This window comes from Lepidochelys kempii, chromosome 8 (assembly GCF_965140265.1).
Source record: "Lepidochelys kempii isolate rLepKem1 chromosome 8, rLepKem1.hap2, whole genome shotgun sequence".
In the NCBI taxonomy this organism is placed as follows: Eukaryota; Metazoa; Chordata; order Testudines; family Cheloniidae; genus Lepidochelys; species Lepidochelys kempii.
In genome coordinates, this window is record NC_133263.1 from 20,574,303 (window position 1) to 20,601,585 (window position 27,283).

General features: G+C 44.9%; 2 protein-coding genes across 2 annotated transcripts; both read right to left on the minus strand.

Annotated features, from left to right (window-relative positions):
• Window positions 1-15: 15 nt before the first annotated feature.
• On the minus strand, window positions 16-14,839 carry ATP6V0E1 (ATPase H+ transporting V0 subunit e1). The gene is made up of 4 exons (XM_073355797.1): window positions 14,641-14,839; window positions 11,853-11,900; window positions 4,804-4,935; window positions 16-518 (listed from the first exon to the last, which is right to left on the minus strand). The coding sequence occupies exons 1-3, from the start codon at window positions 14,742-14,744 to the stop codon at window positions 4,842-4,844; spliced, it is 246 nt and encodes an 81-aa protein (XP_073211898.1). The 5' UTR covers window positions 14,745-14,839; the 3' UTR covers window positions 16-518; window positions 4,804-4,841.
• A 2,617-nt stretch (window positions 14,840-17,456) lies between these two features.
• RPL26L1 (ribosomal protein L26 like 1) lies at window positions 17,457-24,818 on the minus strand. Its single transcript, XM_073355798.1, has 4 exons — window positions 24,718-24,818; window positions 23,075-23,247; window positions 21,553-21,693; window positions 17,457-17,630 (listed from the first exon to the last, which is right to left on the minus strand). Exons 2-4 carry the CDS (start codon window positions 23,240-23,242, stop codon window positions 17,502-17,504), a joined length of 438 nt encoding a protein of 145 aa, XP_073211899.1. The 5' UTR covers window positions 23,243-23,247; window positions 24,718-24,818; the 3' UTR covers window positions 17,457-17,501.
• Between the last annotated feature and the right edge of the window lie 2,465 nt (window positions 24,819-27,283).

Below are 27,283 nucleotides of genomic sequence, written 5' to 3' on the forward strand. Positions count from 1 at the left end.
TGCTTCCCAAGAATGTTTCACATAAAGCAGCAGATTCATTTTAATCTTAAATTTCTGTGTACATGGGAATAAACTTTTTGAGAATACAATCCATTGTAAAAATAAATGCCAAACATGTGGCAGCATCTCCCAGCCACCAGTTTTATTGCACACTTTATTTTTTGCAGCCTAGTGTATGGAAGTTTCATAAAGCTCATGGAGAATGAGCAACACATAGGACAAGGAAGAGGGCTGCCCTCAAACTCACATATCCCAGAAAAAAAAATTAGAACTTAAATTTCAAGTGTAATCGAAACAAGGAGTTTATAACACAGAAAAGGAGGTATAAATCTTATGTATTAGGCACATCGTTAAACAGCATAAAAGGAAACCAGGAGAAAAATATAGGGCTTTGAACAAGCCATTTTAAGCACAATACAAACATTAAGGCATTAAGCAGGTTTGGTATCCAATCAGCTATGTCAAGGGCATCTTTGGATCAATGTAGCTTTTACATCTAGAGGAAATATGTTCTTTACCTGCAAAGCAAAAGGCAAGTCAGTCACTCTTTTTCATCGAGGCAATTTACTAGCTGAAGAGCTGCTCAGTGAATTAACCATGGCTGTTTGCTTTCTAGGAAGATGCTATGCTGTAAAGGAACAGTTGTGGCCAAATAACTACAGAGTATGGACAGAATTCATCTGCTTGGGTGTTTGAAAGTTCTTTCTGAAGAGATCTATCCCCAAATCAGCATAATCTGTGGTGTTAGTACATTTATCATGTTTAATTCGGTCATATTAGAAGCTACCACCTGGGAAGTTGTGCAGTTTTATAAGTGGGCCTGAGGGGATTTCTGGCGGGTGCCCTGGAATTTAGTAGTGTGTGCACAGAATCTCCAAAGTAACGCCAGGGATGCACATCCAAGATCTCTTTCAGTTGCAATCTTGCTCCAGAACTTGCCAAGCAGAAGCCCACTGAAGGTTGTGTGGCTCCATCGGTACACTGATGGCAGAAGGGACAAGCAAGAGATTGGTACTCTTCAATAGCCTAATCAAGGTTGGAGCTCTTAGCTAGTCTGCTCCAGCCTGCAGCCCTGTCAACATGCTTGTGGTTGGCCAAGCATGTTAGAAAGTTTCTTACCTCTGGACAGTAAAAGATGCTTAGAAAACCATGTTGTAATCTTGATCAATACCCAGCATGGTTATTACATGTTTCTTCTGTTCACACAGGCCAGAACACACATGTGTAACTCAGACACACCATGCAAACTGAAGGTTAAAAACCCACACAAGTTGCTTTATAGCTACTTATCACAAGCAGTCAAGCAGAAAGGCACTCAGTCAGTAATTTGGATTCTCTGACAATCATTTGACTGGATTCCAACTCACTCTCCCACCTTTCCTTCAGATGAGGGACTTTCTGGTCATCCTATCACAGGGGTGAGCAATAATTTTTGCAGGGAGGCCACTCCACGAATTTTGGTAAGTCATCACAGGCTGCACATTTCTACTATATTAATGTGGGGTCTGGGAGGGAATTTGGGTGCAGGAGGGAGCTCTGGGCTGGAGCAGAGTGTTGGGGTGCAGGAGAGGGTGAGGAGTGTGGGCTCTGGGAGGGAGTATGGTGCAGGAGGGAGCTCTGGGCTGAGGCAGGGGATTGGGTGCAGGGTCTGGGAGGGAGTTTGGGTGCAGGAGGGGATTCTGACTTGGGGCAGGGGTGCGAGGTGTAGGCTCTGGTTGGAAGGCACTTACCACAGGCAACTCCCAGCCGGCGGCGCAGCAGGGCTCAAGCAGGCTGCCTGCATGCCATGGCCCCATGCCACTCCTGGAAGTGGCTGCGGCTGGCTGCTGCTGGCACATCTCTGGGCACCCCTTGAGGGGGAAGAGGGCAGCAGGTCTCTGTGCGCTGCCCACGCCTACAAGCACCACCCCTGTGGCTCCCATTGGCCGGTTTACAGCCAATGGGAGGAGTGAGGATGGTGCTGGGGGTGGAGGGCAGCACACAGAGCCGCCTCTCCCCTGTCAGGGGTGCGCAGTGACGTGCCAGCAGCAGCCGGCCGCTTCCGGGAGCGGTGTGGGGCCACGGCAGGCAGGCAACCTACCTGAGCACCCCACTGCGCCGCAAGACTTTTAGTGGCCCGGACTTGGAGATCACAAGGGGGCAGAGGAGGCCAGACAGAAATGTTAGACGGGCCGGATCCAGCCCGCAGGCTGTATTTTGCCACCCCTGTTCTATCAGATATTAATCCCCCTTCTTTTCCTCAGTACCAATTTATTTATAATGCTTTGGGATGCTACTCCACTAAAAGGGAAACATCTTCCAATAGATATTTTCCGGATAGCCAAGTCTAGATTCCATCTCTCACTCTAGCTTGTTCCAGCTGCTAGTGGCAGCACAGACCATGGAGCAGACGGTTCATTATTAATTAAAAGCAAGTCCCACCCTCTAGTTCCAAGTGTCCACTCTGTGCAGGTGATTATATTCCAATTCCAATCCCCTGACCTTCTGGGAATATGCCAGCCTTTCTGCCTGTGGTCAAGGTCATTACTCAGCAGAAACAAGACCCAGCACAATCACACAAAACAAATCCAGCTTGGCCACTGTACACTGTTAGAGCTTTCTATCTGCAGCAGATCCCAGCCTACCTTTGGCTTCTACTGAAAAACTAGCAAACAGAGACTTACATACACCACAGTCTGATACTTGTCAGGCTCGGCCTGATTTGGAAACACTAGAGTTTTGCTTAAGGGTTGGTACTCAACAAGCTTTACAACCAACATCCAATTGAGTGGCAATGTCAGCTATCATCCATATACTGCTGTTCAACTCTTTCAAAAGAACAGAAAATTATAGTAGTGAGGGGGGATTAAAGCTGCAAGACAAAGGCAGTAGAACACAGTGCTTTGAATTATTAATTCAGTTTGATCAGCATAAAAAACAAAGTCATGGAATTGGTCCCCACTGTTCTTGTTTGCACAGCAAGTCACCATTTACATCTCCTGCTCCCAAATCCAGCCCTTCAAAGAGGATGCCTGGATTAATTGTGCCTCCAAAAACCATTCAGTCCTGGTGATGGTTTCTGATGTGTCCAGCAGAAGCTTCAAGAGGTATTCCCATAGCACTGCTCAGCTAGTGCCCACGAGGTTTATTTATCTTGTTGGCCAGCACTAAAAATACCACGTTGGTTTGCAAGTTTATGGGGTAGTGCTCCCACACTGTCATGAGCGACCTAGAATCATTCTGGTCATTTGCACCGACTTCCTAGAGAGGAGAGTTGTACTGCATCAAACAAACTGCTCATCTTTATTTTCAAGGACTTTCACCATCTATTCTCACTCTACCCATCATCTCTCATTTGCTGTTGATTCTTGCCTCTAATCGGCCTATGATACCAGCCTCTCTCACGCAACTGTTACATTTTCAAATAAGCACCTTTGTGCTTCCTCCCATGCTGCCCCACCTGCTTGGGGGGAAGCTCTCTATACACATCTGCAAAACTACCTCACTACTCTCCTTAAAACTCCCCTTTGCCACAATACAAAAAACCTGACAATGGTCAGGCTGCTGGCGTGCTGAGACCACTGCCTGTCATGCTGACAAATACTGTCTCATCTCATACTTAGGGTACATCTACACTAGAAATTTAAGTGGACTTATATTAGGTCGACCTGCATCACCGCATACGGTGGTGGCTGTATGTCCACACTACCCTCCTTGGGTCAGTGGTGCACGTCCTCACCAGGAAGGCTTGCAACGACCTAAGGGGGCAGTGTGGGGAGCAGAGAGCCCGGCGCCTCAGCTCTGCTGGCAGCTCCCTGTCAGGAGCCCAGTTGCTCCACAGGCTCCTGGCAGGCCACCCAGGGTGGAGGGCAAGGGGAGGGGCTGAACAGGAGAGAACTGCCCAGGGCTTCTCACCTCCCCCTTGCCCGCTGGAAGTGGGAGGAGGGACCCTGGGCTATAGCTGCCCTGCTTTGTCGTCAATTTCATGGCTCCTGCCGTAAAATTGACAAGACAATCAACAGCCGACTTAAGTAACGCAGCGTCTATCCAGACATTGCGTTGTCCTAACTATACTGACATAAGTCCTATGCCTCTCATGGAGGTAGAGTTATTATGTCAGTGTAGTATGGCTCTTGCATCAGTGGGAGCAAGGCTGTAGTGTAGACACTGACATAATTAGGCAGATGTAAGCTGCCTTATGTTGACCTAAATGGGTAGTGTACACCAGCCCTCAGATTGTAAGATTTTTGGGGCAGGAACCGTCTTTTTGTTCAGTGTTTGTATAGGGCCTAACACAATGGGGTCCTGGTCCATGACTGGGGCTCCTAGGCACAACAATAATACAAATGATAATAATGTTACTCTGGACAGTTAAGGTGGGAGGACTACCTGGTCTGCAGAAAGATAGTCAGGTCGCCTCAACCATAATAGTGTAAGCACTTGATGATTGTTAAATAAGAAAACCAACTTATGATAAGTGTTAAAGAAAAAAGATATCCCCCCCTTCCCATACCCATTTTCAGGACTCTCATTTTGTTGCTAGAAGGAGGAACAGATGGTTCCCTCAACACCACCTGCTGTCACATGGTGTGGCACTCCCCTCCCCATCTTTTCAGAAATCAAGCATCCTAGTTCTAACATCTCAGTCTCCAAATGAGATTAAAGCACCCAGTCCCAAACTCAAATCCTTCATTGTTACAGACTGCGAAAAGATGCTTCCTCTTGTGAAACTGCCCACCCATTATCCATGCTATTGTGTAAGTTTTCACTGAGCATTTAGCAAACCCAAAGACATAACTGGAGAAGGTCTCCAACCATATTTACCTCGTCCACAAAAAAGGCAGCACAGAGGACAGACATCCTTAAGGCCATTGATGATGAAGATACCAGATTGTTTCATTGCTTAACTGTGGACCAAAGAGAGGGTTGAGCTGGGCCAGGATCGCAATCAGCCAACTGAAAGGGGGGGTAAAAAAAAAAAAAAAACACATAAGAGTATGGATGACTTGGCCAAAGCATAAAGGGTATCAGGAGAAGGTAAGACAACATCGCAAAAGGTCTAACACCAAGTCAAAATGCTGCTAAGGCTAAACTCCTAAAAGTCTGACACAGATGAAAGAGCTCTAGCACTGTATTACACCTCAGAAGACTAGCATGTTTGGACTGAGAACTATCTTGTTCAATTTAAAGTGACACTGTCAGTTGGATTTAATAGTATCTTTTTAATTCGTTGCTGCTTCTTCTTGAAAGGTGAAGCGCTCTGGGACACATTCCCATCCTCTGGGCCCATGTTCCAACAACACTGCCTCCAGAGCTACTCAAGGCCTCTCTAAATGGCAGTACAAGGCACGGAGAGTTACTAAAGCACATCACCTTCCAAATAAGGAGTATGCGTCTCATTTACTTTAACCATAACTGTGCCAAAACGTTTAGATATACAGAATATACATGAAATTTGAATTGAAGCAGAACCTCTTTTATACCAATAAACATTACAACGAAGATTAAATTGAGGGACGGAAGTACAATCTAGCAGTTAAAACGAAGGAACAGGAATTGGAAAATTCCTGACCTACTATGCAACATTGGCCAAATCACTTAATCTCTGTGTCTGAGACATCCCCCCCATAAAATCAGAGATACTAGGCTTGGCTTTACAAGGAACATTACGATCCAATAAAAGGTCTTAATGAAATGTATTGAACACTTTCAAACCACCAGCCCCCAATATAATTCTTGTAAGAATAAAAATAGAACAAATTTAGAACGGAAGTCAGAGAAATGGGTGTCTAGATCAAAGAGGTGCAATGCTACTGAAACAATGTCAATGACAACAAAATCCAGATTAGCAGCAGCCTCTCCCTCAGAGCAGCTGACAGACTAACTCAGCAGAAACCACAGCCAGAATGCAGAACAAGAGGAATCTGGGATGTGGAAAATATCCAGGCAAGCTGAACAGAAATAAATATTTCAGTATTATAAGATGTACTTGCTTTGGCTTTTTCTGAATTTGTAATATTGACAAAGAAACCTTATTTTCATGGATTTACATCTATGTAAAATACTAACGCTATAAACATGTTTAGTGAACATACTGACCTATCCATCTGCTCTTTGTAGACTCTTTGTGAGGAGGAGAAAAAGCAGAGCAGCTTTGACTGGGAGCTGCCACAAAATGCATCAAAGTGCTTAGGCAGTCATGGAAAATTCCACATAAACCTGGATGCTTTAACAAGCAAATGAAGTGCAGGTCAGATCAGCTTCAAAATGGCTACAGAAGCCTTAGGCAAAAGATGCAGGGTTAGATAAAAGGAAGGTCAATCCTCTTGGCACTGACAAAATAAATATTTGTAAATTTTAGTGTTGCTTTTAGGGGGGTTTATTATTATTTTTAACACTAAGATTAAGTAGGACACTAGCTAAAGTCAAGCAAATGCTGTGCCCATAGTATGCTAACAACCCCTCACTCCTCACACATTCAATAGTATTCTGAGTGTAAATCAACAACTGAGGCCAGTCACTCATGCTGATATGCACAATGGATATTATGAAGTGGGTAAATGTCTACTCAGGACCAGTAGGAAAATAGCAATTCATTCTCCCTTGTAAACTGAAGAGCCAGAATACTTATTTTGTTATCCCTAGCTACTGCAGGGAAAGGGTCGCTCAGCATCACACACATTATGTTGAACTTAGCCTAATCCTTTTACTATATCAAGCAAATCCCTCAAGTGTTCATTGATTTGATAGAAATTCTCCCCTCCATCACCAGAACTCTATGTGTAGCCCACTTACAAGTTATTTTTCAGATACAAAAGGCAGATTAGAGGGGTACCAGAGTGCATTGTACTAACTGTCATTAACTTCCTGAACTAACACAGGCGGGGGGGAAGGACAGAAACAGTTGATTGCTGTAATAGGATAATTTGCCTCTTTACACTGTGCAGAGAAAGGAACCCCAGACACCAACATACATGCCCAGACCTCTCCCTATGTTCACTGAGATCAGACCCAGAACTGCTGTGAAATAAATGAGCTGGAAGTGCATTCTGAATATTGACATGTCCACAGCTGTACAATTAGGCTCTAGGCAAACACTGTACTGGTTTCAAAAGCTATTTGTTAGGACCATGCTGTTTACCGAACTTCTGAAGCGCAGTGCCATTACAGATTGTTCTTTAGCTTCATTACTTCCCTGCAGTGCTGGGGGTCTGATCACTGAGAACACAGTAGTAGAAGGTAGGGGAGCACAGGGTTCAGTGCTTTGAAAGACAGAACTGTGGAAAGCTTCTCCACACACATTTATCTTACACAGGGCTGCTTTACACGAAACTCTATCAGAGCATAATAAAGTAAACCTCTGTATCCAACATCTAATGTTTTAGTGCTGTTACATTCCACATGCTACCTCCTGCAACAGTCAGTGTTAATTATCATGCTAACTCAAAGAAATGATGGTCCATCATGATCAAGTATAACCATGTCATTTTATTACTGTATAGACTTCAGAGCAATTTTTATTCTAATTCCATTCTAATGGGCTGAGCACTACAATCTGTCTCTCTCTATAGCGGAGTAAGAGCTCAGGTTCTGGTTTCTATTTAGATTCCAGTTTGGGTAATTACAGTCAGCCCACCCAGAATTCTCCTGCAGATGCAACTGATGGAGTGTTCCAAACTCTCTATTTTGAACCACTGGGTACTACTGCTGTGTGCTCCTACACAGATAATATCTTCTACCTCAGAGGTGGCTTCGGTGATCTCAAAATAGATGTAGCGGAGCACCCTGGGTCTTTGATGGAAGGAATTACAGAAAGAAAAACTTCTTATCGAAAAGACAATAGGAAAAAAAGACCTGGAATGGACATTTCAGGCTTTGCTGGTACAGCTTTATGAGCTAAGACTATTACAAAAATGGAACAATTTTCTTCTGTTTAAAAAATAAATAAATAAATAAATAAATAAATAAATAAATAAAGACTACCACTACATACTCTGCTTTGAGTCTCACCATGCTCCTGAGGTTTTGGTTACACTTCTTTTAGCAAGGTACAGCATACAGCACACGCACAAAAGGATATACAGTAAATTGTGTAAAGTTTCCCATAAAGCAACCAAATTTGTACAGCACAGTCAATAAGCTTAATTTGGATGACCCCTACCAACTCCACACGGAGGAAGCCAGTTTATTTTATCGAATGGGAATGACTGCTGTTTAATTGAGATTAAATTGGAATAAATTCAATTTAATGTGGATGTATTTGGCTAGTGCCAAGTAGTTAAGTGGCATTTAATAGTTACAAAACTGAACTTCATTAAGACTGGTGCTATCAAAAGTTAAAAGAAATTATAATAATTTTTATACTTGCATTTTATTTAGTCCAGAATTTCTGGATAAAAGTTTTGTAAAAACTGTATGACGGGGAACAGCCACTTCAGCAGAGTGACAGGTCCTTGCAGGAGAATCTTAAGTACAGGGGACTACACTTGTGACAGTGCAGTTAACATCAAATTTGACTCTGATACCAATATAATAAATACTTTCACACAAAGAACCTTTCATCTAAAATCCCAAAGCTCCAATAGGATTAACAAATGGAATGTAAGTGCAACATTTCCAGAAACTATTTAAAAAAAAAAATCCATAAATATGCAACACAAGGCAATTCCACCCTGGAGCATCAGAAGAGACATCAGTTCTCCTCCACATTTGTAAAAATAGAATCCAAATTCCATGTGATTGACTGTGTATTCACTAAGCCACTTAGGCTTTGTCTACACTAGCACTTTTGTTGGCAAAACTTTTGCTAGTCACTCCACTGACCGAAATAAGTTTCACCAACAAAAGCGCAGGTGTGGATAGCGCTAGGTCGGCGGGAGACGCGATCTCACCAAGATGGCCACCGTTGCTCATTGGGGTGGTTTAATTATGCCAGTGGGAATGCTCTCGCCTGCTGGCATAGAGTGGCTACACAGGAGACCTTACAGTGGTGCAGCTGTGCTGCTGTAAGGTCCGTAGTGTACGCATAGCCTTAGACATCACGTATGAAGACTTTAGCTTCTTCCGCTTTTTCTTTTTTGCAGGGTGCAACTGAGAATGTCAGCGAATAAATCCTGGGAACATGTTTGACAATTTTAATAAATGCAAATAATCTATCCTTCATTCAATAACACACGAGAGCAGATTACAAGACGTTTTAATGAAGAGCAGTTTTATCACTGCCCTATTCCAGGTACAGCAATTGCTAACCTCTTTCAATACTTCCACAACCACCTTTTGTTTGAGGATTTCAAAGCATTCAATCAAGCCTCAGTCATTCTGTGAAGTAAATATCTCCATTTTACAGATAAGGAGTCTGAGGCACAGAAAAGTAAAGAACCTAGTTTCCAGGGATTCCGAGAACCCTTAAATTTAATTAACTTCAAGGGGAACTGCCTCTACTCAGTACCTAAAAAAAAAGCTAGCCTTAAGTGGCTTGTCCAAGACCACAAAGCAAATCAGTGACAGGGCCAAAGTCAGAAATCTGGAATCCCAATTCCTACTCTCCTCAAACTTTCTGTTTGATTTAAAATAAATAAATAAATCAAACTAGAGAGCAGAGACAAACACAGTGCCTCAAAGCTAAATGGGCAGAATCACTGTGCCCGAAAGACCATCAAACACAGCAAAGAGTTACTAGTGTAAGTGAGGATTTTGCTTCTCAGTTTCACTTGTACACATGTACAGTAGATAGCAGTCTTGCCAGGGCCTACCTGATTACTTCACAATGCACTGGATCTCTACGAACCTGAGAAGCAGACTCAGTGACACTCCAAAATTCAAATTATTGGGACCACAGCACTGCTACTAAATACAAATAAACAAGCCATTCACATTTCCCTAGAAAGAGGCAGTATGCTTCCTCTATTAGGAGCTCTGAATCTATCTAAAATCAAGATGCTACAGCCATATTATGCTCCTCTTCTTTCAAATCATAATTTACTTCATCTGCTCATAGTCTAAATGTAATTTTCATGGTGAAATAAAAGGAACACATTATGGATATTTAATCTGGCAAATATTCGTGTTTACACACAGAGTCTAAGGAAGTTGGATAAAGATGCCTCCAGTGACTTTCTATATAATCACCTTCATGAATTCACAGCAGTTAAGTGTATGAGTGTGTGATTTCATTAACATTTTGTGGAATACAATTCCCACATATGCCAGCTGAAAATTCATCAGTAGAGGCTTCTCATTACACTGCATCCAGTAGTTCTCTGACAGCCAAGTCTTGGTCCAATTTAAGTATTAAAATCTACTCTTAGGCATTTCTTAGAACACCCAGCTTCCCCTACCACAATTAGTACTTGCTTTCCACAAGTACAAGACAGCATGGTCCAGGTACTCATCCTTAAATAGGCAGATACCCACACAAGAAATAACTTAACATTTATATTAAGCTATCTATTTGATGGCATGCATCAAAAGCCCTAAGGGTATGTTCTGCTGTTCAGCCAGTAAGTCAAGTTAGGTTAGTATATATTTTGTGAGAGCATAACTATGTTACTAGGTGGTTATTCCTATATAAACTGCAAGTGCGACGGACAGGGCTCCCAGTGCTTATGTACAGACATCTTTTCATATTTAAATATAGATTTTTTTTTAAAATGGCTTTTTTAAAATAGGGTATGTCCTGGTCTAGCATGTTTTTAAAAGTCAGTCAGGAGGCAGATTCCATAAGGCTTCACATGTGAAATACTTCAGGCCTGTTTAACCATAAACAGAAACTGGACCTTGCTTGTATAAAACCTGCATATCACAGCATTCAACCAAGCTAAACCCACACAAGCTCGTGTCCCAAGCCAGCTCAAGATGGAACAAGACAGACCTTACTTTAAACATGCCATGTACTACAAATAATGCAGACACTAAAAATATGGCTTTGTGCTGCCAATCCCTGCACTCAAAGTCCCAGAAATTGAGATATATCCCTCTAAGAGGTTATTTATATTAAGCTCATCACCATGGTATGTTATGAGTGATGGTTTGCAACTAGAGAATGTGTGAACACTCCCAATGTTCGGTCATTGAATTATGAACAAGTCACCTAGCAAGTTGTACCCACAACAGGTATGTCAGTTTACTGTCTGTACTTGTAGAAAAAAAAAAAAAGTGCTGTGTAGAAATGGCCTGAAAGATATTTTGATCTCAATTACAAGGCCCTATCAAGAGGAAGAAATCATTTCACACAATTAAAGGTTTTCACTGCAGACTGTACCTATAACTCATCCATTTATTGACAAGAAAAGATGATATAGGAAGCAAAAAGGGTTGCAAAGTGTTCACAGGAGCGCAGAAGCTGCTCATTAGGTGGCTAAGAAAGAATTGTTATTAATACCATAAAATAAGGCATAATCAAGGAGCACAGTATTGATTTCAGTGGAAGTCAAGGGCTCTTGGCACCTCAAAGGATTTTGGCATAGTTGACCTGCCACTCTATCATAGTAGGTACACACAAACAGTTATTACAATTAATACAAATTATTCGAGAACTGAGAAACCCTCAAGAGGCTTGAGCTGAATAACTCAAGGTCCGTAGAGCAGAAAGCAATAGCCAAGATAAATCAATATAAAAGTACTAAGACTTTGGGTATAAGTCAGAGAATAACACTCATCCAGACTCATTTAAATATATTATCCACTAACCGGAATTTTTTCAAGATTGCTGAAGATATTTAGGAGCATGAGTTCCACTGACTTTCAAAGGGAGTTGTGCTCCTAAATCCCTTTGGTGCTCTGAAAATTTCCCCCTAAACATTTATTCACTGAAGAGGCCTTTTTCATTTTATAAGCTGTGCCATTATTAGGAGGGAAGCATTATTTATACTTACAAGAGGTAACAGCAAACAGCACAGGTCACCAGCATCGTGTTGATAACACTGCAGAAAGAAATAGGAAAAGACAACTGATTAAGAGTCATAGGCACAGAAAATAAACCTAAGAATGCATTTGGCTTTGATCACATGCAAGGTGACTCAAAATATGAATGTTCTCATGACAATCTAATTTCTTGTAATGTAACAGTATAATTAGAAGATAGATGTGCCTCTCTAACCTAGGACTCTGCACAGACTTAGTTTGCCATTTGCAAATAAAAGCATCTCTTTTTTTTGTAGTATAAATATTTAAATACAAAGCACAAGACCACACAGCCTTGTCTAAAAAGACTTCCAAAGAGAAGATCTCATGTAATAAACTTCCTTCTTTGTTACAATTGTTTCTATATAGTAAATCAGAACCAAATCCTAAAGCACCTTTTCTGTTAGATTTATATGTGAACACCCAAAGGCACAGTATATAGAATTCTTCATCTGGACACTCTGTTTGCAGAAAGTCTCACTGAAAACCACGAAATTAAGAGCCAATTATTTTGTTTAAAGTGAATCCTGTTGACTGTAACTATTGTAAAATTAAAGATCTTCAAAGGACAAACAAAATCTTGGAGATAATATGACAGTTGCCCAGAATGGGAAGATCCTTATTGGAGGGGATTGTCAGAACAGGTGTTACTAAAATGATAATAAAGCAACTGAAGCTGTAGCGGTAAAATCGTAGCTGAACAAACATTTCAAAATCCCATATAGATGGGAAAATTATGTTTTCCAAGAAGGAGTCATATGTTCTGACCATGTAGCTCAATGGAAGATGGGTATTCTGTGTCATGACTTTTTTTTTTTAAAATAAAAAAGAGGAATTCCTCTATATGTAGGTTTTTAGTTCTGTAAGAAGAGTTCAACCTAGATAATAAAAATCCTAATCAGCACTGGAAATAGGTAGATCAAGTAACTTGCTTTGGCTTTTCAAGCTATAAAATACATAGATCTGCTCATAAATAGTAACTTTAACATTAATGCTGGTGTTTCTAAAAAGTAAATTAAAGCACAATACAATTATAATGTATACAGTATCTTTCAAATACATTGTACAAGAAATTTTAGAGATGCAAAACAGTGAATGGTCTATATGGTATATATTATACATTATATATATATGGTATGGTATATATTATATACGAGAAGACAATGGTGGTGTTAATTGGGCAAATAAATTATTCAATTCTTGCAGCCACAGGATCATAGGATGGAGGTGTGGGGGGCAAAGTAGCAGCCCCTCCTCCTCCCTGTTGCTCCTGGATGCACTGCCTTGGTGTTGGTTGCTTGGGCTGCCAGCAAGGGTTGGACCCTGCCCCCCTCTGGAGACACCTGGGGCACACACTGGAGCAGCAGGCAGCAGGTGAGTTCCCCACCTTCCCAGGGGTGGTGGGGCTCAGCCTCTGGGCTTCAGCCTCAGGCTTCGGGCTCCATCCCTGGGCCCCATCCTCCAGCTGCAGGGCTTTGGGCTCTGGCTGCGGGGCTTCAGGCTTCAGCCCCCCACTGCCTCCCCCACCCACCCCCATCACCCCTCCCGCGACCCTCCATTTGGGGCTTCATTTGTCCCCAGGCTTGCCAGAGCTGAGTAAGTCTGCTGTGTAAAGTGAAACTTATATGTTTGTTAGTATCACTTTGCACAGCAGACTTACTAGCTAGCAATAAATAAATTGCAATGATTTGGACATGTATTTGTGCACATTTATAGGGTTTTCCCAAAGCTAATTAAGTATTTTAGAAAAGGTATGACAGCAGCTACCAGCAAGAGTTGGTGGCCGCACTCTGAGGCCGCCAAAAAATTTGTCCTGAGAAACCCTGATGATAGGTGCTTATGTGCCCCTTCATCCTAAGAGTGGACTTGCCCCTTCCCAAGTACATAAGAACAGAACAGCCACATCTTATGATTTGGTGGATAAATACAGGGAGAGCATTCCAGTCAGCAGGATGTACAGAGAAAAATGTTCCTGTGTCATTAAAAGAAGCTAAACAAATCTACACTGTAACAGCAGCTGCATATGGGGTCTCAGGCTCAGTCCCCGCAGATGGTCAGCGATCACAGGAAAGCAGCACATTAGTCCGCGCCCCCCATCACGACTCTGCTCAGGAGGGGCAAGTCAGACACATTCAATCAGACACAAAAAATAAATAAAAAGGGAACTACGATGAGCAAGTGGCACAAGACCACTTCTGTCTGCGCCACTGAGATGCAGCAGGACCCCCACCCCTGGGACGGCTGCTGTATTATAGGAGGGTGGAGACACTCATTGCCAAGGGCCCTTCGCTGGTTTTACCGACTATGCCCTGCCCAGGTGCCCGAGAGAGAGAGGATCCCTACAGGCTTTACCGGGGTAACGGGACGGGAGACCCAGCCTGGGGAGAGCTGAAGGGGGAAGGCCCCGACGCCCGTTCTCCAACTGAAATCGAAGAGGACAAAGGCCCCAGGGGAAGAAAGAGCCAGACCCGCTCCCCGGGTGCGGGGGGCCACGGCGGCCACCACAGCAAGGCCAGACTCACAGCGCTGCCTCAGGAGCCTTCTTCCCCTCACAGCCCCCCCACCCCCCAAGGAGCGGCCCTGCCCTGCCCAGTCAGGGTAGGGGGGACACGGGGTCAGCTCCCCACGGGACCGGCTCCCTCGTTGGAGCTCTCCGCCGCCGGAGGGAGGGTAGCCGGGTGGGTGGCCGACACTCTCCAGCCCTGGACGGGGTCGGGGCCAGGGTCCGCTCCGCTTCTCTCCCGGCGGCCCATCACTCACCCACGGTTGGGCCCCTTGGGCACCAGCCAGGGCAGGATGCCGCCGACTATCCCCCAGAAAACGCTCATGACGATGATGGGCACAGTGAGGCCGCCGTACGCCATGGCTGGGGGCTTCGCTCTGGCACACTCGCGACAGCACCACTCCGCGCTCCCCCTCAGCTCGGAGTCGGCCCCCACCACAGCTGCTCGCGGAGCCCCGCCCCAGCCCCGCCGACCAACCAGCGCCCGGCACGTGACATTGGCTTGAGCCCGCCCTCGCCCGGAACCCGCGCTCGACCCGGCCCGAAGTAGGGCGAGGCACGCGCGTGCCCGGGACGGGGCTCGCGACGTCTGCGCGGCTGGCTTAGCCAGGCCGTTCGGCAGTTCGAGGCCCCGCCTTCCGGCCTGGCGGGCGTCCCTGCGCACTTTTGGCTTTGTGTTCTCCCCCCCTCCCCCAGCAGGACACCCCGGTTTCCCGGCACCGCCCTTGGGAATAGCTGGTGCCTACGGCACCGCAGCCACCACCTGCGGGATGGAGCTCAGGCCTCCTGCAGCACAGCGCCAGTCCAGTTTGGGGGTGGTGCAGGCGGCCGCTAGGCCTCGCCCGGCGACTTCCTGATACCTTTCAGCGAGAGGGGTAAGGCGGGCAGTCCCCCAGCACCGCTGGAGGACAGAGCAGGGCTGGCTCCAATCGCCAAGCCCGCAAGCCCGCTGCTCATTCCTCACTGCACAGTTACAGGAGGCAGAGGGAGCAGATAGGTTCCCACTGCCTGGCCGTGCGAAGCAGGCCCTATGGACTCTAGGCTTAAACAAGAAAGGGGACCCCACCGTGCCAGGAGCTGGAGGAGTAGAGGAGGGCAAGCTGTACCCTCGAGAATTGAGTTTAAAACAAGAAGCCCGAAGAAATGGAACAGCTAGCGAAACTCTTCTAAGGGTGTGCTCAGCTGCAGGAGCATCAAGTCCAATCGCTTTGTCCGTGTGAAGTGGTTTCATCTTAGATTCTGCATTTCAAATCTTAGATTGTAAGGGCAGAGACTGTACTTCTGTACAGCACCTCCTGTAGCAAAGGCCTTATCTGACCCCATAACAAAACTGATGGGCCTTTGTTTATACAGCACACATAGGACTATATATACACATTTGGAGAATGTGAAGATAATCCTATCACACTCATATCAGTGGAAAAGCGGCCCTTTGGTCTAAAGCAGTGATTAGAACAAGTAACTTGGGATTCACTTTACAGACCTCACTCTGCCTCCCTGGACAACTTTGCGTTTCACTTTCTCCATCTAAAATTTGAGATAAATACAGTTTCAAAACATGCTGTGAAGATCCAAGGATAGAGGTGGACTAGTTGTTTTGCTAAAATAGTGGAAATACTCTTCCCAGAAGTTATCCAACATGGCCGTGTCAATAGAGTTGATCCATTCCCACATGAACAGAAACTAAAGTAGATTAAGCACTGTGTTTGTACGTGTGGAAATAGGTCTACAAGGGTATGTCTGTACTGGCCATGCCAGCTGACTTGGGCTCAGGCTAAGGGGTTGTTTAATTGCCTTGTAGATGTTCCAGCTTGGGCTGGAGCCCAGGCTCTAGGACAGTGAGATGGGAGGTCCCAGAGCTCAGGCTCATCTATCTCTGCAGTAGACAGCCACATAAGCCCAGTCAACTTGTACAGGCCAGGCATATACTGCAATGTAGACATTCCTAAAGAGACTAGGATGAAGCCTCAATTTATGCAACAGTCTCCAAATTATTAAACACATTCCAAATTAATCTTTCCTCTGGATTCTCACTGCTTCCCATATTTTAGATGGTAAATCTTCAAGGCAGGGGCCGGATTTTTTGTCCAAGCTTATCAGTGATTGATAAGTCATTCGCTATGCCAGTTAGCCATCCAGTAAAAGTGAACTGTTTTCACCAGTCTGCAACAGCTTTCAGTCATTTCTATTACATTCATGTCAAAGCTCATGGAATTATGTTTTACTTACATAAATTCTCAAAAATAGCTAGAACAGACAACTACTGGTAGAATTTCACGAAGTGCTGAAAATGAGGGAAGCCTCTTCTCAAACTTCAGTAATAATTTAAAGGCACATCACAACTCAGTAACTGCACAGAACTAAAATAAAGCTACCACAACAGGGTACTTTAATACCTTGGTCTGTCTTCTTTTACTTCCACTTCATTATATGCCAGTGTAAAACTAATATGCAGACAAGTCTATTTACTTCTTTGAAGACAAAAGTTGGCTGGTGCAAGAGCCTGTGGTTGCAAGCGCTGCACTCATCTGCCTTGAAAACAACACTTTGTAGACTAAAAACATGACCAATTTCTCCCACTTATTTTGCCAAGTATGTGATACTTCAAACCAAATAACTTACGTTCCTTCATGGTTTTATACATGTCTTAAAGTTTCATTTATAGAGATGGAGAGGAGAAAAAACCCAATATATGCACTATTTATTCTAGCCACATGTGCTTTCTCCCCAGTTGTCCTTACAGCCTCCCCCCTGAATCAACTCTTGCTACTATTCTTGATTTCTTGGATTGTAAACTCTTAGGTATAGCGTCTGTCTTTACTGGCTTTGTAAAATGTCATACACATCTCTTGTACTACATAAAGGAATACAAGAACCAATGTGCATGCATGGTGAGAAGATACTAAATCTGCTTTAACCAATTTAAAGCATCCAATGGATAATAAGTGTTCTTTTAATTAGTAGAAGTGCTTTTCTGAGCATCCAATATTAACATGTGAAAGTGGTATGAAGAATAACACCAATCCAGACAGACTGTACCAACGCTTCCAAAAGTAGAACACACAACAATAGGTTTCATTTTAGCAGTTCTTTTAATGGGTGACACACAGGAGACCATTTATTCTTGCATCTTTTCAATGGTTTCTTCCTTGTATTTGCCCTTTTCCTTGCCAACTTGGCGAGACTTTGCTTTGCGTTCCAAGATCTTTTTGCGATCCTTGTCCAGTTTTAGCCTAGTGATCACCACCTAGAGAAAAAGGAGAAATAATAAAAATCTGTAATATTAAAACAAACTCTGGCAGAGAACTGTACCATCCTAACACCTTGGGAGTATCACAGTTAAACCTACTGGCATTATTAAATTCCCAGGATTATCATTTAATTTGATTAGAGTTGTAGCTCAGATATTGCTGTTCTTGCACATTTCAAAACTATATAGGATTCTAGGATAATGCAAACTAAAATTTTTTTCTATTGTCCCTCACAAAAACAAACAAACAAACAAACAAACAAACAAACAAACAAACAAACAAACAAACAAACAAACAAACAAACAAACAAACAAACAAACAAACAAACAAACAAACAGCCCACAAATGCTTCACAGATCTTTTAGAACTGCCTCCCCACTGACAGTCAGGTCCTCTTAATACACAGCATATGAGAACTAGCGGAAAGGAACAAGAAGCATTAATCTGAGTTTCATGTGAATTGGAAAACTGGAACACAAAGGCCAGCACACTGAACAAGCTCTAGAATTGTGTGTATTCATGGACTAAAATAGACGAAGTAGGTGGGGTAATATCCTGGGTTCAACATGTCTGCATATAACAATGGACTGAAATAGACATATATTCAGGTACTTGGGAATTGATAGCCCTAGTGTGCTGTGATAAATTGAACTAATAGATTTTACTTTTAAACTTGTCTTAGCTACAGGTAGACGTTTTGTGGGTGCTAAGCTTATTGCGAACCAGCCAGCCAAAGGACAAAATTATCACTGAGATACATAAGTTTATTGCTTGTATTATTGTTATACCTGCAGACCCCAATCAGGGATTGAGGTTCAACCAGATGCTATACAAAGTATGTGGCTTATGGCTAAAAAGACTATATGCTTTAACCCTTTCCCTGCTGTTCCCTCACTGCATCTGCTCTACTATCCAGAGTTTTCCTCAAAGTCTTAAAGAATGTTATCTGATAAACAAATATGCAAATGTAAAATTCACAACTTGCATCAAGCTGGGATATATAGAATTTGAAGCTAGTGGCCATTACACCATCTAAACTGACACCATATTTGCAGAACTGAAATGGATTACAAGTAATGATCACACCTTCAGAGAGCTTCCTTCACCATTCACTAGCATAAGTACCAAAAATAAGCAACTTAAGCAAAGGTGTCCACAGTAACAACTCCCTCTTTACAGGGCACATGAGATATCCCCATAATTTTGGAAAACACTGCTGCTGTTGGCTGTGCTATTGGTTTAGCAACAAAATACTTAGCATGGCCAATCCATTTATTCAATACAGAATATTTTCAAAATATAAACAATACGTTGACCAGTTTAAAGACAAAGATTATAAATAAAATAGGTTAAAGAAAAGTAGCAATAACTGATGGTCAATATAATTTCATACTTATACTGGGTCTATACAAATAAACCAACAGAGGACCATCTTGGGCAGTATATCATAGGTAGATTCTCAAACATTTCGATTAAAGGTGGCTTTCTTGTAATTATAAATCTGCATTTCCCATGCTCCAGCCTTGAATAAAGTTCTCTCTTTTAGAGATTCACTAAATAGCACAACCAGCCCAAGATCAGCAAACGGCATTGTTTGTACACTGTACAGTTAAATATCTTTCAAACCAAGTTCAGCTCTGAGTCTGTTAGCAAGTTAAAGAATAGCACTAAAATCGTCCCATGTTTGCGTAGTGGATAGAAAGCATCTGGGAAATAATACTAATGGAAAAAGTTTGTCATGCAAACAGCAGACAACATTCCAAATACAATTTTACTGGTCCCCTTTCTTCGAATGCAAGAGCCACCAACCTGTGTGTGCTGTGCTGTAAACATATGACTGCTATCAGAAGGTTGCAGTCTGGCCAGGCAGTTATCAAATCTTATTAACACATGGGTACATTAGTGATTACTTGCCAAGCTCAATTTGCTTCCAGATTCCTGAAGTTATTTCATAATAAGACAGTGATACACACAAGAGTTTCCAATGGGCACCTTAGTTTCCAGACCCTTGCAGCAGCCTACTACTTTTCTGCCTTCCCAACTGGCAAGGAAGTAACAGAACTGGATTAAGCAGTGCTAAAAGAACAATAAGCAGTGCTAGAAAAAACAGATACATAAACCCCTAAATTTGTGAAGTAGTGAGTTAATGAGATATCTACTGTATCTCCCATCAAGCAATATTTGGATACTATTTGCTTTTAAAAAATGCAACTCTGGGATCTAGTTCTAATACATCCGCACAGATCTGAAGTAGGGCTGTACAATCTAGCCAGTATTCATTCTGCTCCTGCCAGCGTTGAAGAAATAAATGCAACATCAATGGGACAAGAGGAGGAATCCTCCTGCTACAGTGAGAGGCAGAAAACTGCAGAATTCCTGCTATCCCCCTAGAACAGCGGTTCTCAAACTGTGGGTCATGACCCCATTTAAAAGGGGTTGCCAGGGCTGGCATTAGACCAGCTGGGGCCCAGGCTTGGGGATGAAGCCCGACGGGGCTCAGGCAGACTCAGGCTTTCATCACCCCTCTTGGGGTCCTGTAGTAATTTTTGTTGTCAGAAGGGGGTTGCAGTGCAATGAAGTTTGAGAACCCCTGCCCTAGAAGTTTACTACATAACCAGACTGTCCTTTTTCCTCTTTTGTATATGCAGCTGGTAATTTCCTTATGGAAACAGAGCTTCCTTAGGAGACACTGCTTTCTTGGTGGGTGGCCCAAGACTGGAATTAACTCCTAAAGGAACTAAGGACCATTAGAAAACTCATTACTTTCCACTCTTAAGTACAAATCAACATCTTCCTGGGGGGTGGGGAGAAAGAATGACAGATGTTAGTCATTTTGCTTAATGCACTACTGGAAGACACACAGCTACTATAATGATGAGTGTGCAAAAAGAACATACATAGAATAGAATGGTAGATGTGATGCATTAGAGATGAGGTCTTATTTCCACTGTGTAGAGTTTTGTGGTGGAACCCATTAGCTCAAATCCAGTCTCTGGGCACAAAACTGTGTTCTTTGGATATAATTCTGTTCCCCTCTATCACATACAGTTTGTTAGAGGTTTCAGAGTAACAGCTGTGTTAGTCTGTATTCGCAAAAAGAAAAGGAGTACTTGTGCCAATTTATTTGAGCATGAGCTTTCGTGAGCTAAGCTGGGTTCATTCAAAACTACCCTTGCCTGGTCAGTGTGGGCCAGACAAAAGTCTTGTTATATCTGCTTCAAACTAGGTTTCTAGCTAGGTTTGCTGTTATTTCATTAGTTCCCTAATTATTCTTAAATGCCTGTCTATGACCAGCAAAACAAGCATTTTCTTCATCTTCACTGAATATAAACCGCCTTAAACCATGTTAGGCTGAAGCCAGAGTCAACCAGCAATATTTTTCTTGGCAGCAACTCCTTCATTTATGGAGGTGTATTTAGATATTTCTAATGCGTCCATCAGAGTGGCAGAAATGCCATATGGGAAGGCTGAAGGATGGATCAGATCAATCCACAACGTATGACAATCCCATTTTCACCACTGCAGAGGACTGGTGTGTGTGTTGGGAGGGGCAGGGGGTGTCCCCCAATATGGCAGTTACTACAATGTGGATGTGCGCTTAACAGTACTTTTGTTTATAAATAACCAAGCTTTTTGGACATTTTACAAAATGTTTTAGCCTTTCACAAGACACTGCAGTTCAGATGCAAATAATTTCTTCATGGTCAATCAATTCACAGCAGGAAACAACCCCAAAATTCGGGTTCCTACTTCCCTGCTGCAACTAGGACATTCCCTTACTGTATTGTTATGCCAGTGCTACGGCTTCTCAAACTACTGTGTGTGCTAGGACAGCACTCTACTTCTATAAACTGCACCTATTTCCAAAGCTAACAGAAATTCCTTTGGGGAATTTCAGTTCCCATACACGTATTATACCTTGCTAGGATGGATTCCAACATGGACTGTTGTGCCGTTGGCCTTCTCACGCTGTACGCGTTCAATGTAGATGACGTATTTTTTTCTGTATACCTGGACTACCTTGCCGATTTGCTGGCCTTTATAATGTCCCCGGACAACCTGACCAAAAAAAAAAACCAGAGCATTTAACTTTCTCAGATTTCACAAATTCAGTCTCAGACATAGATAAGAATAGTAAGATCTTCACAGGCTGAAATCCCACCTTTACGCCTTGTGTGCAACATTACAGTGAGATCTCATATATCGCTCATAGTATGAGCGATATAATGTTCAACTAGATATAAAATATTATGGAAAGGAAGCGTATTTCTCCTTCAGTAAATTAGATTCAGTGAACTCTAAACTGCTTGAAGTTTAAATTATTAAAGGGCTCCTTTTTCTGTATCTGTCCTGTTTGTGGCCTGTAACCAAGTATGACAGGTTTCAGAGTAACAGCCGTGTTAGTCTGTATTCGCAAAAAGAAAAGGAGTACTTGTGGCACCTTAGAGACTAACCAATTTATTTGAGCATGAGCTTTCGTGAGCTACAGCTCACTTCATTGGATGCATACTGTGGAAAGTATAGAAGATCTTTTTATACACACAAAGCATGAAAAAAATGGGTGTTTACCACTACAAAAGGTTTTCTCTCCCCCCACCCCACTCTCCTGCTGGTAACAGCTTATCTAAAGTGATCACTCTCCTTACAATGTGTATGATAATCAAGGTGGGCCATTTCCAGCACAAATCCAGGGTTTAACAAGAACATCTGGGGGTAGGAAAAAACAAGGGGAAATAGGTTACCTTGCATAATGACTTGCATATTTCCCCTTGTCTCCCCCCCCCCCACACACACACGTTCTTGTTAAACCCTGGATTTGTGCTGGAAACGGTCCACCTTGATTATCATACACATTGTAAGGAGAGTGATCACTTTAGATAAGCTATTACCAACAGGAGAGTGGGGTTGGGGGGGGGGGGGGGAGCTGCTGTAGCTCAGGAAAGCTCAAGCTCAAATAAATTGGTTAGTCTCTAAGGTGCCACAAGTACTCCTTTTCTTATTGTAAGGAGAATGATCACTTTAGATAAGCTATTATCAGCAGGAGAGTGGGGTGGGGGGGGGAGAGAAAACCTTTTGTAGTGGTAAACACCCATTTTTTCATGCTTTGTGTGTATAAAAAGATCTTTTATACTTTCCACAGTATGCATCCGATGAAGTGAGCTGTAGCTCACGAAAGCTTATGCTCAAATAAATTGGTTAGTCTCTAAGGTGCCACAAGTACTCCTTTTCTTGTAACCAAGTATGGCTCTCAAAACACTTGTCTTCCACACATTTTTTTCCTTGAGATCTCCCCCACCATAGCCTAGCCTGCTATGAGATTAACTCCAAAGCCCTAACAGCTATTTAAAGTTGTCTGGCCCATCTCTCCTGCAGAGATTCTACATAAAACAAGATGTCCACAAGACTCAAATTTCACAACAAAGACTAAAATGGCACCTACCTGGACTTCGTCATCTTTTCGGATCGGCATAGAGCGGACGTTGTATTTCTGCCTTAGCTCCTTGGAAAGGGGGGAAGACATGATCTTCCTGCGAATGTGAGAGGGTGCATTGAAGTGCCTCTTGCGGTTCTTGCTGCGGTCTGAGGTCACAAAAGGATTGAACTTCATTTTGGCTGCACAAAGAAACATAAAATTGAAACTCTGAGGCATTTATAGCAAAAACAAGCTTGGTGTGAAATTCTGCATATATTAGATATGACACAGTTCCAACTAGATTTCAACAAAATCCTGTAGGCACTTACTTTAGTTTCCATCCACAAATCTCTAGCTTGCATTAACACAAACCTGGGTTTTCAACAAGGTTATATAGCATGTTCCCATACCAATGTGGTGAGGGAGTTCTTCCTGAAAAACCATACTATAAACAATCACCCTGACAGTCTATAGCACTACTTCTGACCCAAAACTCACTGTGTACACCAGTCAGGAAAACTGTGCTAGCAATAACCATAATTAAGCATGGTGGTTGTAACCAGAACAGTTCTATTTCCATTGTGGCCATAACCTAGATATTTGAGGGGGCTTGCATCATTTTGTATGCTTCTATTAAAGAGAAAAATTAAGGTTTAGAGAATATAGCAGTCCTGTAATTCAAGTATGTCTTGGAATTTTAGCACGACGTTTGTGACACCCCACAATATCAGTAACGTCACATAGCAGCTCAGTGTTTTAAAGGCATATTAAGCTCTCGGTGATAGAAACATGTGCCCTCTACCTGCCTATGTTCAAATCCGTGTTCCAATTTGCAGTGAGCTTGGGTTGCACATGAATACAAGACAGGGCTTTGAAACAACCCAATTAAAAATCAGATACTGGACATTGAGGCTTAGTGCTGGCCAAGCTCAGTGGCAGGTGAGAGAGCATGGAACTAAACAAGAGGCAGGAACAGCAGGCCGCAACATAAAAGCTCATCAGCAGAAAAAATACAGGAAAGGAGAGATCAGGAAGAATCAGTTACAAAAACTAAGTATCACAACTGAGGCATACAAGTGAGGGGAATCTGGGGTCTACGAGTACCACTCAGAACAGCCTCCAACGTGCACATTTTTTAAATACTCCACCAGACATGACATAGGAGCGAGGGGTAGCAGAATCTTGGGTTATTTATGTGCCGCCTCCACCCCAAAATAGGGGCAGCATCTCCCTCTCCGGGGCCGACACCTCGGGAGATGTGCAGCCTCCCACCGTCTCACCGCGGAGAAATAGACTATACCGTGGGGCCTTTAATCTCGGCTCCCCGCCTCGAGTCATTTCCCCAACAGGGGGGTTGCTAGCAGGTCTCCCCGAAAAAGGCCAGGCCCCCAGCAGGTGATCGCTCCCGGGGCAATGGGGACACGGGTTGCTCGCTGTGCTTTCCCTCCACCACCCTCCCATTCCCTATTGGGCGCAATCCCACCCTCACCAAGGCCCCAGGCATCTTCTGCAGCCGGGAGCCACCTCCTGCCCCGCCAGGCTCCCCATACAGGCACTACACTGTCGGCCGCACGGCTCCCGAGCTCCCCCTAGCACCCCGGGCACGGGATCGAGGCCCCGTGGGAAGGATGGCAGGGGATTATAGCGGCTCCCCCCAGCGCTTCCCTTACCCCGCTGCTGGCTCCACTATGGCGGCCAGGAAAGAGGACTGGACGCTGCTTCCGCCTGCCCTACGGACTCTAAGTTCTCGCGAGAATCAAAGGGTGAGACTGGGGAGGAAAAGTGAGCAGCGCCACCAGGTGTTCGCCGAGCCATACGGCACCTGCAGCAGGAGGGCGGCTGTTGCAAAAGCAAAAAGCAGCAGATGCTGTCCTAAGCCCCATTGAAGTCAGTGAGGTTGCACAGTAAACCAGGGGCGGGCAAACTTTTTGGCCCGAGGGCCACATGAGGTTTCCGAAATTGTATGGAGGGCTGGTTAGGGGATGCTGTGTCTCTCCAAACAGCTAGGTGTGGCTCAGCCTGGCCCCCAACCTCATCTGACCCCCGGTTTCTCGCCCCGTGACAGCCTCCCCACGACTCCTACCCCATCCAACCCTCCCTGTTCTCTGTCCCCTGATGGCCGCCCTGGGACACTCCTGCCCCATCCGCCACCCTGTGCTCCTGGACCTCACACCCTCCCATCCAACCCCCCCCCCCTTACTGCCTGCCCCCTGGGATGCCTGCCCCCATTCAACCCCCCCATTTCCCACTATCTGAGCGCCCCAAGCCCTATCCATACCCCCACCCCCTCACCACCACCCCAAATTCCCCTGCCCTCTATCCAACCCGCCTGCTCCCTGCCCCCTTACCGTGCTGCCTGGAGCACCGGTGGCTGGCGGCACTACAGCCGTGCCGCCATGCAGCGCCGAGCACCGAGTCAGGCCAGGTTCTGCAGCTGCGCTGCCCCAGGAGCTCGCAGCCCCGCCACCCAGAGCATTGTGCCAACGGTGCAGTGAGCTGAGGCTGCTGGGGAGGAGGAACAGCAGGAGATTGGCCGGGGGCGAGCTTCCCAGGCCAGGAGCTCAGGGGCCGGGCAGGAGGGTCCCACAGGATGTGGCCCACGGGCTGTAGTTTGCCCACCTGTGCAATAAGTGCTTAGTACTGGCAGGGAGCAGAGAACGGATCAGGATGCTGTAGCATAGGGCAGCCTTGCAAACACGGTCATGGAAATTTACCAGCTCAGGCCCAAAAACCTAGGCGCATGGAGAAAAATTAACTATGACTTCCACTTCCTCCTCACCCCCATCACAAAGTAAAAATCAGTTTGCCTCACAAATATGAGAGCAGCCTTTGAGGTGCTGCTCCAGGATTTCCAGTGGGTGGGGGTTTTGCGGAGTTTAAAAAATAAATGGGGGGTAGGGAATATTAAGAAAATTACAATTTATATTCTCCATAATTACCAGGGCTGGATTAACCTTTTGTGGGCCTGGCCCCAAACATATTTGTGGGCCCCCATAGGGGCAAAGAAGCATGGGGTCGGGAGTTCAGTCCCCAGAGCAAGGGGCCAGCCAGGGGCAATTGGGCATAGGATGGTGGGGCCCGCCCCGCTCCACCCAACCCAGTGCAAGGGCACCGTATGCAAACCAACAGTTGCCAGATGCACACTGGCCCATCCACCCCTGTGCTGCCAGCAGTGGGCCCATACCATGCCACACAGCCCCCGATTCCCTATCCCCAGCAGCCCCCAACAGAAATGCACAGCGGCTTGCACACAACCCCCCCTTACAGCCGCACCACTACTGCCCAATGCACTTCCCCACAGCCCACAACCACACAGCACCCACTCAGACCCCCCACTGCCCAGCATCCCAACACTCAGACCTCCCCCCCTCCAAGAGACACCCCACTGGCCAGCAGCCCCCCCCCACCTCCAGAGACCCACTAACTCCCTCACACCCTGCCCCGTGGCCACACTCACCAGCCCTGCTGGAAGGTGATGGTGTCTGCCAGGCTCTGCTGGCAGCGCAGCCAGGGCCGGTCCAGTGCCAGGGCAGGGAATCACTCCAGCCTCCTGGGAGTGGCACGATCAGCCAGGTCAGGGTCTGCCCCAGTCCTGGCAGGACTCCCTCAGGACCCACTTGCCTGGAGATAGGATGACCATACGTCCCCATTTGGCTGGGACAGTTCCCTTCTTAAGCTCTGTACCAGCCATCCTGTGCGCCCCCCTAGCAGGGCGGGGAGGAGGCAATGTGAGGTGTCAAGCAGCAGGGTTTGGGGTGTCAGCCCCAGCCCCAGGTAGAATGGAGCCTGGGGGGGTGGGGGGTGGAAGGTTAGTGCCAGCCCCAGCTCCTGGCAGTGGTGCAGGGAGCGGAGGTGAGGGAGGAGTCAGCCCCTGTCCTGGCAGCAGCATGCAGAGCTCGGGAAGTGGGTGTGGGGGGGTGTCAGCCCCTCGCTGCGGCGTGGGGAGCTGTGGAGGAGGGGTCAACGCCAGTGGCGGATTTAGAGTTAGTGGGGTCCTGTGCTCAGCTTCATTTTTGGGGCCTCTCCTTGGGACCCAGCCAAGAAAAAGAACATTCTCTTATCTCCCCCCCTGCCCCTGTTTTTCATTCTTTTTTTCTTCATCCTCCTCCTATAAGTAATAGCAAGTAAATGAAAATAAAGTGAGGTACCTTGATTGTTTTTGTAGTCTAACTTATTTTTCCACAGACCACTTGAAAATCGCTGAGGGTCTCAGCCGACCACTTAATAATCTTTCCA

Bases quoted from the DNA above. Each gene is read 5' to 3' on its own strand.
- ATP6V0E1 (XM_073355797.1), bottom strand. From the start codon at position 14,744: ATGGCGTACGGCGGCCTCACTGTGCCCATCATCGTCATGAGCGTTTTC. The intron at 11,901-14,640 runs GTGAGTGATGGG...TTCTTTCTGCAG, and splicing joins CCCAAGGGGCCCAACCGTGG to TGTTATCAACACGATGCTGG. The intron at 4,936-11,852 runs GTAAGTATAAAT...CCCCCCTTTCAG, and splicing joins GCTGTTTGCTGTTACCTCTT to TTGGCTGATTGCGATCCTGG.
- RPL26L1 (XM_073355798.1), bottom strand. From the start codon at position 23,242: ATGAAGTTCAATCCTTTTGTGACCTCAGACCGCAGCAAGAACCGCAAG. The intron at 21,694-23,074 runs GTAGGTGCCATT...TTTTTTGGTCAG, and splicing joins GAAAAGATGACGAAGTCCAG to GTTGTCCGGGGACATTATAA. The intron at 17,631-21,552 runs GTATAATACGTG...CTTTTTCTCTAG, and splicing joins TTGGAATCCATCCTAGCAAG to GTGGTGATCACTAGGCTAAA.